The following is a 14,387-nucleotide window of genomic DNA, read 5'->3' on the forward strand; positions in this document are numbered from 1 at the left end:
TAAGGAAAGGATCCAGTTTCAGCTTTCTACTTATGGCTAGCCAATTTTCCCAGCACCATTTATTAAATAGGGAATCCTTTCCCCATTTCTTGTTTCTTTTTCTTATGTCACTGTATGGGATAAGAAGTCCAAGAAATTACTGAATAATCATGGTGACAATACGGACCCTTGTATCATTCCTGATCTCAGATAGAAAGCTTCTAATATTTCACCATTACAATGTGGTTTGCTGTGGATGTTTGTAGATATCATTCATTAGGTTAAAGTCATTCACATATTTTCTACTTTGCTAACTGTTATTTTCTAAAGTCATGAATGGATGTATTTCTTCTATTTTTAATTGACAAATAATTGTATACATTTATGGGGTACAATATGATGTTTTGATATACATCTATATCATGGAATGATTAAAATCAAGCTAATTAACACACATTACCTAATATAATTATCATTTTTTGTGGTTGAAACACTTTATAATCATATTATTTTTATCATGTTAATGTCAAGAAATTCACTGGATAATTTTTTTAGTGCTAAACTAACCTTGGCAAACCCAACTTTATCATGATACCTTTCCTTTTTATAAATTACTAGATTTGTTTTGCTCATATTTTGTTTAGAACTTCAAAAAAAAATCTATGTTCATGAGGGAGATCATCCTGTAACTTTCTTTTCTCATGACATCTTTGGTTTTGGTAAAAATGTTATGTTGACGTCATAAAATGTGGATTTATTTCTGGGTTCTCTATTCTGTACCATTGGTCTGTGTGTCTGTTTTCATACCAGTATCATGCTGTTTGGGCTATTGTAATTTTGTATATTTTGAATTGAGGTAGTTTGATGCCTCCAGCTTTGTTCTTTCTAAAATTTTTTTTTTTGGAAACAAAGTCTCATTCTGTCACCCAGGCTTCAGTACAGTGGTGTGATCATAGCTCACTACAGCCTCAAACTTCTGGGCTTAAATGATCCTCCCACCTCAGTCCCCCAAGCTGCTGGGACTACAGGCTCACGCCACCAAACTTGGCTAATTTGAAAAAAAAATTTTTTTTGTAGAGACAGGGTCTTGCTATGTTGCCCAGACTGGTCTCGAACTCCTGGCCTCAAGCAATCCTCCCACCTCAGCTTCCCAAAGTACTGGGATTACAGACATGAGCCACTATGTCCAGCCCAGATTTGTTCTTTTTGCTCAGTACTGCTTTGGATGTTCAAGGTCTTTTGTGGTTCCATATACATTTTAGGATTGTTTTTTTCTATTTCTGTGAAGAATGTAATTGATATACTGATATTTTGATAGAGAGTGCATTAAATCTGTAGATTACTTTGGGTAGCATGGTCATTTTAACAATATTAATTCTTCAGATCCATGAGCATTTTCTTTTTTTTTTTGAGATGGATTCTCACTCTGTTGCCCAGGCTGGAGTGCAGTGGCGTGCTCTTGACTCATTGCAACCTCTGCCTCCCAGGTTCAAGCGATTCTCCTGCCTCCGCCTCCCAAGTAGCTAGGATAACAGGCACCTGCCACCACGCCCAGCTAATTTTTGTATTATTAGTAGAGATGGGGTTTCCCCATGTTGATCAGGCTGGTCTCGAACTCCCGACCTCAGGTGATCCACCCGCCTCAGCCTCCCAAAGTGCCGGAATTACAGGTGTCAGCTACCATGTCCAGCCAGATTCATGAGCATTTTAATAATATTAATTCTTCTTTCCATTTGTTTGTGTCCTCTTCAGTTCTTTTTATCAGTGTTTTGTAGTTTAGTTTTCATTGTACAGGTCTTTCACCTCTTTGGTTAAATTTATCCCTGGGAAATTTTTTGTAGCTATTGTAAATGGGATTGCTTTCTTCCTTTCTTTTTCAGCTAGCTCATTGTTGATGTATAGAAATGCTACAGATTTTTGTATGTTGATTTTGTATCCTGCAAACTTACTGAATTCATTTATCAGTTCCAAGAGTTTTTTGGTAGCATCTTTAAATTTTTCTGTATTTAATATTATGTCATGTGCAAATAGAATTTGTCTTCCTCTTTTCCAATTTGGATATCTTTTCTTTCTTTCTTTTACCTGATTGCTCTGGCCAGTACGTCCAGTAATATGTTGAATAAAAGTGGCGAAAGTGGGCATTCTTTTCTTGTTCTAGTTCTTAGAGGAAAGGCTTTCGGCATTTCCCCATTCTCTATGATGTTGGCTGTGGGTTTGTCATATATGGCCTTTATTATTTTGAGGTATGTTCCTTATATGCCTAGTTTGTTAATAGTTTTTTTAAATCATGAAGGGATGTTGAATTTTATCAAATGCTTTTTATCATCTCTATTGAGATGATCATATGGTTTTTATCCTTGATTCTGTTGATGTAATGTGTCTCATTCTTGCATCCCTGAGGTTAATCCCACTTGATCATGTTGTATTATGTTTTTGATGTATTGTTTGACTCAGGTTGCTGGTATTTTTTAATTTTTAAAACTTTTCTTTTAGGTTGCGCGTACATGTGCAGGTTTGTTACACAGATTATTTCATCACCTAAGTACTAATCCTGGTATTTTGTTGAGGATTTTGCATTTATGTTCATCAGAGATATTGGCCTGTAGTTTTCTTTTTTTTCTTGTGTCCTTGTCTGGTTTTGGTATCAGGGTAATGCTGGCCTCATAGAATGAGTTAGAGAGAATTCCCTCCTCTTCATTTTTTGGGGGATAGTTTGAGAAGCATTGGTGTCACTTCTTCAAATGTTTGGTAGAATTCAGCAGTAAAGCCATCAAGTTTGTGGGCTTTACTTTGTTGGGACGCCTTTTTTTATTATTGATTCAATCTCATTACTCATTATTGGTTTGTTCAGGTTTTCTAGTTCTTTCTGATTCAATCTTGGTAGGTTTTATATGTCCAGGAATTTATCCTTTTCCTCTAGGTTTTCAAATTTGTTAATGTATAATTGTTCAAAACAATCTCTAACAACTCTTTGTATTTCTTTGGTATCTATTGTAATGTCTCCTTTTTCAGTTCTAATTTTATTTATCTGAGCATTCTTTGCTTTTTCTTACTCTAGTTACTAAGTGACTAAACCACTTAGTCTATTGGTTTATTGATTTTGTTTATCTTTTTGAAGAACCAACTTTTTCTGTAGTTCTGATGTGATCTTTATTATTTATTTCCTTATACTATTTTTCAGTTTGGTTTGCTCTTGCTTTTATAGTTTCTTTTTTCTTTTTAATTTTTGTGGGTACATGGTAGGTGTATATATGGGTACATGAGATGTTTTGATACAGGCATACAATGTGAAATAAGCACACCATGGAGAATGGGGTATCCATCCCCTCAAGCATTTATTCTTCATGTTACAAACAATCCAATTACACTCTTTTCATTATTAAAAAATGTACAATTAAGTTATTATTGACTATAGTCACCCTGTTGTGTGATCAAATATTAGGTCTTATTCTTTCTAATGAATTTGTGTATCTATTAACCATCCCCACCTCCCCCACAGCCCCCCACCCTGACTACCTTTCCCAGCCTCTGACAACCATTTTTCCACTCTTTATGCCTGTAAGTTTAATCATTTTGATTTTTAGATTCCACAAATAAGTGAGGACATGTGATGTTTGTCTTTCTGTACCTGGCTTCTTTCACTTAACCTCCTTAATGACCTTCAGTTCAATGCATGTTGTTGCATGACGGGATCTCATTCTTTTTTATGGCTAAAGAATACTCCATCGTATATATGTACCACATTGTCTGTATCTATTTATCTGTCGATGGGCACTTTGGTTGCTTCCAAATCTTGGCTATTGTGAACAGTGCTGCAGCAAACATAGGAGTGCAGGTATCTCTTTGATACACTGATTTCCTTCCTTTGGGGTATATACCCAGCAATTGGATTGCTGGATCATATGGTAGCTCGATTTTTAGTTTTCTGAGGAACCTCCAAACTTCTCCATAGTGGTTGTACTAATTTACATTCCTACCAACAGTGTACAAAGGTTCCCTTTTCTCCACATCCTCACAAGCATTTGTTATTGCTTGCCTTTTGGATATAAGCCATATTAACTGGGGTGAGAAGATAATCTCATTGTAGTTTTTAAATATATTTTTTATTTTAACTTTTGTTTTAAGTTCAGGGGTACATGTGTAGTTTATTAAATAGGTAAACTTGTGTCATAGGGGTTTGTTGACTATTTCATCACCCAGGTATTAAGCCTCGTATCCATTAGTTATTTTTCTGATCCTTTCCCTGCTACCATCCTCTGCCCTCCAATAGGCCCCAGTGTCTATTGCTCCCCTCTATGTGTCCATGTGTTCTCATCGTTTATCTCTGACTTATAAGTGAGAACACGTGGCATTGGGTTTTCTGTTATTGTGTTAGTTTGCTAAGGGCAATGGCCTCCAGCTCTGTATATGTTCCTGCAAAGGACATGATCTCATTAATTTTTATGGCTGCATAGTATTCCATGGTGTATATGGACCACATTTTCTTTATCCAATCTGTCATTGATGGACATTTAGGTTGATTCCATGTCTTTGCTATTGTGAGTAGTGCTGAAATGAACATATGTGTACATGTGTCTTTATGTTAGAATGATTTATATTCCTTTGAGTATATATCCAGTGATGGGACTGCTGGGTTGAGTGGTATTTCTGTTTTTCGGTCTTTGAGGAATCACCACACTGTTTTCCACAATGGTTGAACTAATTTACATTCCCAAAAACAGCTTGTAAGCATTCCCTTTTCTCTGCAACCTCACCGGCATCTGTTATTTTTTGACTTTTTAATAATAACCATTCTGACTGGTGTGGGATGACATATTATTGTGGTTTTGATTTACATTTCTTTAGTGATCAGTGATGCTGAGCTTTTTTGTATGCTTGTTGGCTGCATGTATGTCTCTTTTGAGACAGTTTTGATTTGCATTTCTCTGATGATCAATAACATTGAGCACCTTTTCATATGCCTGTTTGTCACATGTTTGTCTTCTTTTGAGAAATGTGTATTCAAATCTTTGTTCCATCTTTTAATCAGATTATTAGATTTTTTTTTCCTATAGTTGTTTGAGCTTCTTAAATATTTTGTTTATTAATCCCTTGTCAAATGGGTAGTTTGCAAGTATTTTCTCCCATTCTGTGGGTTGTCTCTTCACTTTGTTGATTGTATTCTTTGTTGTGCAGAAGTTTTTCAAGTTCATGTAATCCCATTTGTCCATTTTTGCTTTGGTTGTCTGTACTTTTGGTGTATTGCTGAAGAAGTTTTTGCCCAGGCAAATGTCTTAGAGATTTTCCCTGATGTTTTCTTGTAGTAGTTTCATAGTTTGATGTCTTAGCCTTTTTTCCCTAATGTTTTCTGGTAGTAGTTTTATAGTTTGATGTCTTATATTTAAGTGTTTAATCCATTTTAATTTGACTTTTGTACATGGTGAGAGATAGGGGTCTTAGTTTCATTCTTCTGGGTATGGATATCTAGTTTTCCCGGTGCCATTTATTTATGTGCCTGTCTTTTTCCCAGTGTATGTTCTTGGCACCTTTGTCAAAAATGAGTTCACTGTAGGTGTGTGGATTTGTTTCTGAGTTCCCTATTCTGTTCCTTTGGTCTATGTGTCTGTTTTTATGCCAGTACCATGCTGTTTGGTTACTGTAGCTCTGTAGTATAATTTGAAGTCAGGTAATGTGATTCTTCCAGTTTTGTTCTTTTTGCTTAGGATAGCTTTGGCTATTCTGGGTCTTTTATGGTTCCATACAAATTTTAGGATTTTTTTCTATTTCTGCAAAGACTATAATAGGTATTTTGGTAGGGATTGCATTGAATCTGTAGATTGCTTTGGGTAGTATGGACACTTTAATAATGTTGATTCTTCCAATACATGAACATGGAATATTTTTCTATTTTTTTGGTGTACTCTTCAATTTCTTTCAATAGTGTCTCATAGTTTTCATTATAGAGGTCTTTCACTTCTTTGGTTAAGTTAATTCTTAGGTATTTAAGTTTATGTGTGGCTACTGTAAATGGGATTACTTTTAAATTTCTTTTGCAGATTGTTCACTGTTGGCATATAGAAATGCTACTGATTTTTCTATGTTGATTTTGTGGCCTGCAACTTTACTGAATTCGTGTATTAATTCTAATAGTTTTCTTGTGTAGTCTTTAGATTTTTCCTAATATAAGGCAGAGGAGCCTCACTCCATAGCTACCACCACCCCAGGCCATGGGGGGTACTGTCTGCGCATGTTCCCTTAAGGCCCAAGGGCACTTTGGGAAGCTTGCAATGAATGCTGTCATATAAGAGAAAAAGTGCCTTCCTTTACTCTGATCCCATCTGCATTCTATCTGTCATAAATCTCTTAAAGTATCTGGCACGTGGATTATACCTATGCCTTTGATTCAGAGTTTTCCCTATATTTATGTTCTTTGATGACTTCAAAAGGGTCTGGTAGTGGAAAGGGAGTTAAGGGCTTGTGCTCACACATGCAAGTCCCACAATAAGACGTTATTCCATAATAGTTTCTAAGAATTATTAAGTACTTTGTGTGTTCTAGGCAGTGTTCTAAGTCCTTTCCGGAAGTCCTGTGAAACAGGTTCTATTATTGGCTTCACTTTACAAATTAGGAAACTGAGACAGAGAGAGGGTAAGTAACTTGTCTGGTGCCACACAGCTAATACATGGTGGTGTAGGGATTTACAACTAGACAGTCTAACTTCAGAGTGGTTTTTAACCAGTACTTGTACATCTTTAAACATATGTAAGCGTGGATATATACATATATACATACACATATATGTATATATAATATATATGCTTAATTCCATCAGTCTCTGTCACATTTATTCTGAGCTGGGAGTTGTCCTTGCATTTTAAGATGTTGTCAAATTTTAAGTTTATTTCTTAGAGGCCTCCTGACTTTTCACACCTCCAAGCTCTTGAGAGCTGAGGGCTGCTTTGCTGTGGCCTCCACATGCTGGGAGCACTTGCTGGACTCCTCTGCACCACTCAACACCGTTGGCCATTCTTTCCTTCCTGAGGCTTTCATGGCACCATACCCCCGAATTTTCCTCATTAATCTATAGTTGCTCTTTCTCAAGATACTTCACTGACTTATCTCTTAGTTCTTTGAATCTTAGGATTCTCTAGAGTTTTGTACTTTTCTCAACACTTGCAACCTAGATAGTTTCATCTACTCTTACGGTTTTGACTGCCATCTCTAAGCTGCTAAATTCCCCCAAATTATATCTCATTTGAGTCCAGGCCCAGATATCTTGTTGCCTTCTGAACATCTTCTCTTTAAATTCAACAATTATTCTAAATTTTAATATCACATTGTTTATTGCATCCATCTGATGAGTTTCTAATCCTGGATAAATCCAAATGTCCTTTCTATGCATGCCTCTATCTGAGTAGCTTTTCTGGTCACAGACCTCAATTGAGCCCTTAATGCTGCTCCACAAGGCAATTGTTTCTCTGTTCACCCTGTTCTCCTGCTCATTACAAGGAATATTTCAAACCTCTCTCTTCTCCGCAAACCTCCAGCTCAGAAGATTTATGTAATAAATGCAACAAGCATTTGTTAATTCCTTGCTATATCTCCTCCTAATTCACAGAGAACTCAAGCCATCGACTAGAAACTTCTTCAAAATCTGGTCTGATTTTTCATCTGTTGGGGAAATGTGTTCTGACTGCCCAGCTAGACTCTAATAGCAACTGTTGTGTTATGCTTCTCTTCCTCTCTGGACTCTAGTTTCAGTTGATATTGTTCTGCATTTCTCACCACCTTGGCTTATTTCTTGCAGCTGATGTAGAAGGCCAATCCTTAAGACTCCGAGACAAGCGACTTAGTTTAAATTTGGTAAGTTCAACACTCAGGTTCTTTTACGCATCAATTTTACCAAAATTAGCCTGATCTATATATATTCCCTTGAAATCTTTAAGATTCAACACTCTGAGTGTCTGAGGACTCTTCCAGTCTCCCCCTGAAGACTTGAACTTGCTTGAGAACTACAGGACTTGCTCAACTTGGTATAGCTACTTAAGGCATCACTTTATACTTAAAGTATTTGCATAAATTCATAACCCTCTGTCTTCCAGTGTCAGATCTTGGAGAGTTATCACCTGTACTAAAACGATAAGTCCAGAGGCAGAACTTGAGCTAGAGGCTTGTCTGACTTTGCTGAGGTAGTTCAGAGTTATACTTGGATAGTTTGGAACTGAAACCATATGTGCAGCTTTGGCTGCCCTCTGATAGCCGTTTCCATGACTGGTCTGTGGTTCCCAATCTGCATCTATTCTTTTGCAGCCATGCAGGTTCTCCCCAATGTACCCCACAGCTTCAGCCAGTATCGAAGACAGCTATGTGCCCATGAGCCCCCAGGCTGGTGCCTCTGGTCTTGGACCCCACTGCAGCCCTGATGACTACATTCCAATGAACTCAGGAAGCATCTCAAGCCAGTTGCCTGAGCTACCTGCAGACCTGGAACCTCCCCCAGTGAATAGAGATCTCAAGCCTCAGAGGAAACGTAAGCACTTGACCAGACCTGCTGTATAGTGGGAGGGGAGCAAGGTTCCAGTGGTTGCATAGAAAAGATTTCTGTAAAGGAAGACCTAGAGAAACCATCTCAGAGGGCTGGAAAGTATAAGGTCAGGAAAGAAGTGGCTGGGATGAAATAGGAAGGGCTGGGGCACCTTGCTGCCTCAGATTGTCATGATAATAGGAGTTGGGGGACTTACAGGCACTGTGGCCTTGCAAATACAGCTGACAAAGTCAAGTTCATTCCAGAGGGCTCATCTTTGGCTGTTTCCCTAACAAGCCCAGGAATAAGTGATGGTGGATTAGAATGGAATCCCACCTGGCATCTCCCCATTAGACAGCACTTGAATGTAATCATAGTGCCAGCCTCTGTAAAGCAGTCAGGAATTGCCTTTGACACCAATTCCTGAAGGTCAGACCCAGTCACGTGCAGTTTATCACTCATCGTTCTGTGCATGCCCATCAGCAGAGGTATTCAGGGGTAGAAGAGGATTTTGGCAATAATTAGGCTGACTCCTCTGTGCAGAGGGTGCCTTGCAGCTTCTGTCTTACTCCCAGGCAGCTTCTCTGGTCTGTTGAGCAGCATGGACAGACAGGGAGATAGATAAGAAAAGAGGGAAAGAGGAAGAGCAGGTCAGAGTGACTTATTAACTTCATTCTTACTCATCTTGCTCTTCCCAGTTGGCTGTGTGATTACAAGGGAGCATTGGTAGAATGACTGATCTCTTGTCCATTCCGACTTCTCTTTGCTCTTTAGAAAGCAAAAAAAGTCACTTCAGGTGGCTGTGCCCAAAGCTGCCAACTAAGACCACTACTCATGCCTGGTCTACTCCAGGCGTATTCCCTTAAATTTCAGTCAAACTACATTTATACATTTACAATGCATGTGCTGCATATGTAGTGCTGTGGTAGGCACTGAGTGGGATACAAAGATGAGGAAGCAAGGAGGCTTTTTCAGTCTGAGGGGGAGGAAGATATGTAAAATCCACCTGGACCACAAAATAGAATTATGAAATCGGTGCTAAGTAGGAGAACAGATCCTGTCTTATGAGGTTCAGAGGAAATAGCCATTAATTCTGGTCAGAAACAACAACAGAATTTTCTGTGATGTTGGAAATAATGACTATTGAACCCTTGAAATTTGGCTAATGTGACTGAGGAACTACATTTTAAATTGTATTTAATTTTAATAAATTTACATATATGTGTAAATGGGCACGTGTGGCTAGTTGTCACGACAATGGACAGCGCAGCTCTGCAGGACCTTGTCATAGGCAACAGAAGATGTCTGATAGACTCAGGGTTGGAGATTTAGTGAGTGGATGCAAAGGTGGATACCTGGCCAGGACTAACTCAGGAAGATGGGCCACTGAGGTGGAATAAGGGTTGGGGCAGATACCAAGTGCTTCTCTAGGTGCCGAGGCTACTGCAGTGAACAGACCAGATGCACCCCTGTTCTCCTGGAGCACAGTTTAGGCCCAGGTAAATCATAGATGAGTGTATTATCACAAACTGGGGCTGTGCTGTGAAGGGTAAGTACAAGAACTTGAGAGCCCAGGCTGTGGGGCCTGATCTTGTCTGGAGGCAAAGAGATGGGGAAGAATGTTCTAGGCAGAAGGATCATCAGGTGGACAAAGGATTGTAGGTGGGGAAGACTAGGACCTGGGTGATCATCTCTGCCTGTGATAAGAAAGGTAACATTTCCACTTCAGACACATTGGGTGTGAGGTAATAGGTGTTGCAATTCCACAAGGTCAGAGACTTTCATCTGCTTTGTTCATCCTGTGCCTTTGACACCTAGAAGCACGCGTGATATACAGAGACTTCTTAATAATGCCTTGCCACGTTGTTAACCTCCAGCAGGTAATATGACCATTTGCTCAGTATTTGTCTTTACTCCCAGTGAGGCAGGGGAGAGGACAGTGAAATTCGCACTCATCATCGGTGCTGCCTGTTAGTAAATGTGAATTTGGTGTGCTGGGAAAGTGAAATGTCATAGTTTTATAGCCTTTAGATTCTGGCCTTGACCTCCTGGATGTTGCACACTGTCTTGTAGCACGGCCACCTCCTCTGGACCTGAGAAACCTCTCCACTATCCGGGAGCATGCATCTCTTACCAGGACCCGCACTGTGCCTTGGTAAGACTGATTGCTCAAAAGAGCCTCATCCAGCACAAACATGCCTGGTGTGTGTTAGGCCTCTGATTAAATGTAGTTGAAGCCCATTTGATCTAGTTTAAGCCAAAGGAGGGGTGAGGTTTATTATCGAGAGCAAGAGCTGTTTTATAGATCACAAAGGAGGGAATATGACTGGGTCTCCCAGGACCCTGGAATCAGGAACTAGTGTGCTGTCGGGAACCCAAGGAATCTGCTCACTTCTGCTTCACTCTTCACATCTGTGCATTTCTTTGTCTTTGCAGTATTCTTTTCTCTGTTGCACAAACCCCATGGTCAAAGATAGCTGTACCATACCCCCTGAACTTGTTTACATGCTACAACTGCAGTACCAACAGATGGGCTCTGAATTCAGATTTCCTGGGGAGAGAGAATTGTGTTCCCCAGTCTCAGTGGAACTGGCTATGGCCCAAGCCCAACTTTGTGAATGGGGTAGGACAAGGGAGTTCCCAGGTTCATGGGCTGGGTAGACAAACTTCAAAATGTAGTTGCACCCTTTCATCTCACCTTTTAGAAGTTGCCTATTTAGTCCTGAGCGTGGCTCAGGAGTTTCTCGGTTCACTCTAAATGCCACAAAACACAATTGCATTGTAAAGCAGAATTCTGCAATGAGCTGTATTTCCAGCCAAGACTGTGACTCAGCTCATGCTTCTGACTCAGAAGAAGGATGGAAGTTGATTAGCGGTGTTGTGTCCTATCAGAGGAATGGCCATACATCCTCACTTTTCCTTACATTGAATAGAAACAAGAAGGCCCCAAAGGAGTTTATTTTTTTCTAAATGATATGATGCCCTCGTCCATTTAGAAAGCTCATGAACTGTGTCACATAGAGGGCCTGAGAAAAAGCAGCCTTTGTGAATTGGGAGCCATTTGCCCCAAAGTGGAGCAGAAACTGTTGGGCATTTTCTGCGTCTTCAGGAATTGCTTTGGCCGGAAGGAAGTTGTGTCTGGAAGAGGAGGACTGAAACCCCAAGAGGGCCATGTTAGTTCCTGGCTGGCTTTCAGAGCAGCTGTAAGACATTGCTTTGACCTCATCTATATTTTTATTCTTAGCAGTCGAACCAGCTTTCTCTCTCCAGAAAGAAATGGTATTAATTCTGCAAGATTTTTTGCTAATCCTGTTTCCAGAGAAGAGGAAGAAAGCTACATCGAAATGGTAATCTTATAATTTTCACACTCTTCTTATCCTTCACCCCAACCTATATTCTTATGAGCTCATTAAAAAGGAAACACAGCCTTCAGTAAGCCCTGTGCAATTTTAAAACAACCACTTGATCGTAAAACCAGGCCATAAGCTTTTCTAGACTTGGAACAAATCAATTTGGAGTTAGCTTTTTTTCTTGCAACATTCGACTCCTCATACCATTTTGAGATTGCAGTATTTCAAGATAGCCCAGGGCTGAGGCTTGCTTAATTTGAAAATGGAAATGCCAGCAATTCTTTTCACCGAGGCTGTGATGTCCTGTTTGACCTCAATAGGTTTGTAGTTCTCTGGATGTCCAGAGTTTAAATTGTAAAAACTCAACATATTGCATGTTCCCTTCCACCAGAACACCTGGTGGCCCTGTCCTGACTGTTTCTGAACCTTCCTGGAGGATGAATCACTTACAGTCCCATTGGGAAAGGTACAGTGCCCTGGACTGTGAGTGTGTATTAGCTTCTGGAAGACTCCTATTATGGGATCTTTCTATAGACCTGAGTGGATGCAGACTTGATTAACCATTCGCAGTTAAAGAGTCCTGATGTTTCCCTTCTAGCCTGTTGTTCCTTCTATTCTCTTCATCTTGGATGCTATTGAGAACATGGGCTTTTGAAGATGGAGAGGGACTTTTAGCACCTCTGGCAATTAGAAGATACTTTAGCCATGACAGTGCCTGTTCTGCAATTTAGAAATGTAGGGAACTCAAGAGAGAGCTTCTGTTCGAACTGTGAAATTTTGAAGAGATCTTAGAAGGACAGTGTTCAAGGCACTGTGACAATATACTCTTGAGAAGACATTTCTGCCTTCCTATATGCAAGGATAATCAGCAACTGAAAATCTAAAAATAGTAATCTCCAGTTAAGCTATTATTAAATGCTTCATTTTGCCTTCTTATTTTATTCAAATTGTGCTGTAAGTGCACTTAACCATATGCAGATGCAAAGTGACTCATACACAAATCTGTTACGGTCTTCCCAATATTTCTCACACTTAGTAATGGCCCTTGGGAAATTTCTAGAAGAAAACACTCTTATAAAGTGATGCTTAACAGCTGTGCTCTGTCTCCAGAGAACAGAAAAAGGAAGTGAATCTAAAACCCAATGGAAGCAAGTGCAGAGTCATTCCAGATACCAACAGTTCATTTCTGATCTTTGATGTTGTGAGAAAGATCAGTGTTTCATTAACAACAAAGTTAAGAATCGTTTGTTTGCCTAGGTTTATGATCACTGATCAATGACTGTCTCTGTGTATTAGTAGGCAACATGACACAGCAGATTAAGAACCCGGAACACTGGCTGATAGTAGCTATGGTCTTGGGAACTGTCATATAAAAATGTTTAAAGGCTATCCCATCTTGTTCAATTGTGTTTTTTTAACTTTAGTAATAAGACAGTTTCATATGACTTTGATTTACATTATTTCACTTGTGCCACATAACAGCCCAATATGGTAGTCAAACCTAGTATGATTTGACTTTGATTTTGCGCGTAAGTACATATGTTAAGTTGGTTTTTTTTTCTCTATAAGGGCAAGTTCTGATCTGAATGTAGTAATTAAGGCCAGGGGCTGAAACACGGTTTTGCTTTACTGAAATACAAGTTTTGCCATATATTCTTCTTTAAATGTTTGTGAAATTATAGAAAATTTAGAAGAATAAATGTAATTTTAATATATGGGATTTCTTCTCTATCACTTTTTCAAGCCCTTTAGTTTCAATAGTTTTGTAAGGCTTTTATAGTAGAGTTCTAGACTCTTAAATCTCACATTAATTTTGTATTGTGGTATTACATTACTTTTAAGTTTTTAGATCATTTTTACATCATACAGTGAAATTGACTTTCTCTTGGTGTGCAGTTCTACGAGTTTGAACATATATAGAGATTTGTGTAACCACCACCGTGATCAGAATACACAACAGTTCCAAAATCCCTCATGCTACCTCTTTACAACCACATCCTCCCTTCACCTGTAACCCCTAGCAACCACTGATCTGTTCTTCATGACTATAGTATTGTCCTTTCAAGAATGCCACAAAAATAGAATCATACAGTACCTTTTAAAACTGGCTTCTTTCACTCAGAATGGTTTTTTTGAAATTCATCCATTGTTACATGTATTAATAGCTCCTTCCATTTTATTGCTGAGCAGTGTTCAAGCATATGGATGTGTCACATCTTGTTTGTCCCCTCACCCATGGAATGACATTTGGATTTTTTTTCAAGTTTTTAGGCAATTAGAACTGTTAGAAGCTTTCTTTTGCAGTTTTCAAAAAATACTTTTCTTGTAGTAAAGTTCTACTTTCTGTCTCTATGAACTTACCTAATTCTAGGTACCTCATATAAGTGGAGTCATACAATATTTGTCCTTTTGTGTTTGTCTTCTTTCATTTCGTCTAGTGTTTTCAAGATTCATCCACATTGTAGGATATATCAGAATTTCATTTCTTTTTAAGGCTGAGTAATATTTAACTGTATAGACTACATTTTGTTCATCCATTCATCTGCTAATGGGCA

The 14,387-nt window shown here is 38.9% G+C and overlaps 1 protein-coding gene across 1 annotated transcript in view; it reads left to right on the plus strand.

Annotated features, from left to right (window-relative positions):
• The window catches only part of GAB3 (GRB2-associated binding protein 3), a 38,721-nt gene that overhangs the window by 11,737 nt on the left and 12,597 nt on the right, over window positions 1–14,387 (plus strand). The window contains exons 5-8 of the mRNA XM_011976411.1: window positions 7,766–7,821; window positions 8,269–8,488; window positions 10,556–10,637; window positions 11,727–11,829. Of these exons, the coding sequence (XP_011831801.1) occupies window positions 7,766–7,821; window positions 8,269–8,488; window positions 10,556–10,637; window positions 11,727–11,829 (461 nt within the window). The remainder of the gene's footprint in view (window positions 1–7,765; window positions 7,822–8,268; window positions 8,489–10,555; window positions 10,638–11,726; window positions 11,830–14,387) is intronic.

This window comes from Mandrillus leucophaeus, unplaced genomic scaffold (genome assembly GCF_000951045.1).
Source record: "Mandrillus leucophaeus isolate KB7577 unplaced genomic scaffold, Mleu.le_1.0 Scaffold1652, whole genome shotgun sequence".
Taxonomy (NCBI): Eukaryota; Metazoa; Chordata; class Mammalia; order Primates; family Cercopithecidae; genus Mandrillus; species Mandrillus leucophaeus.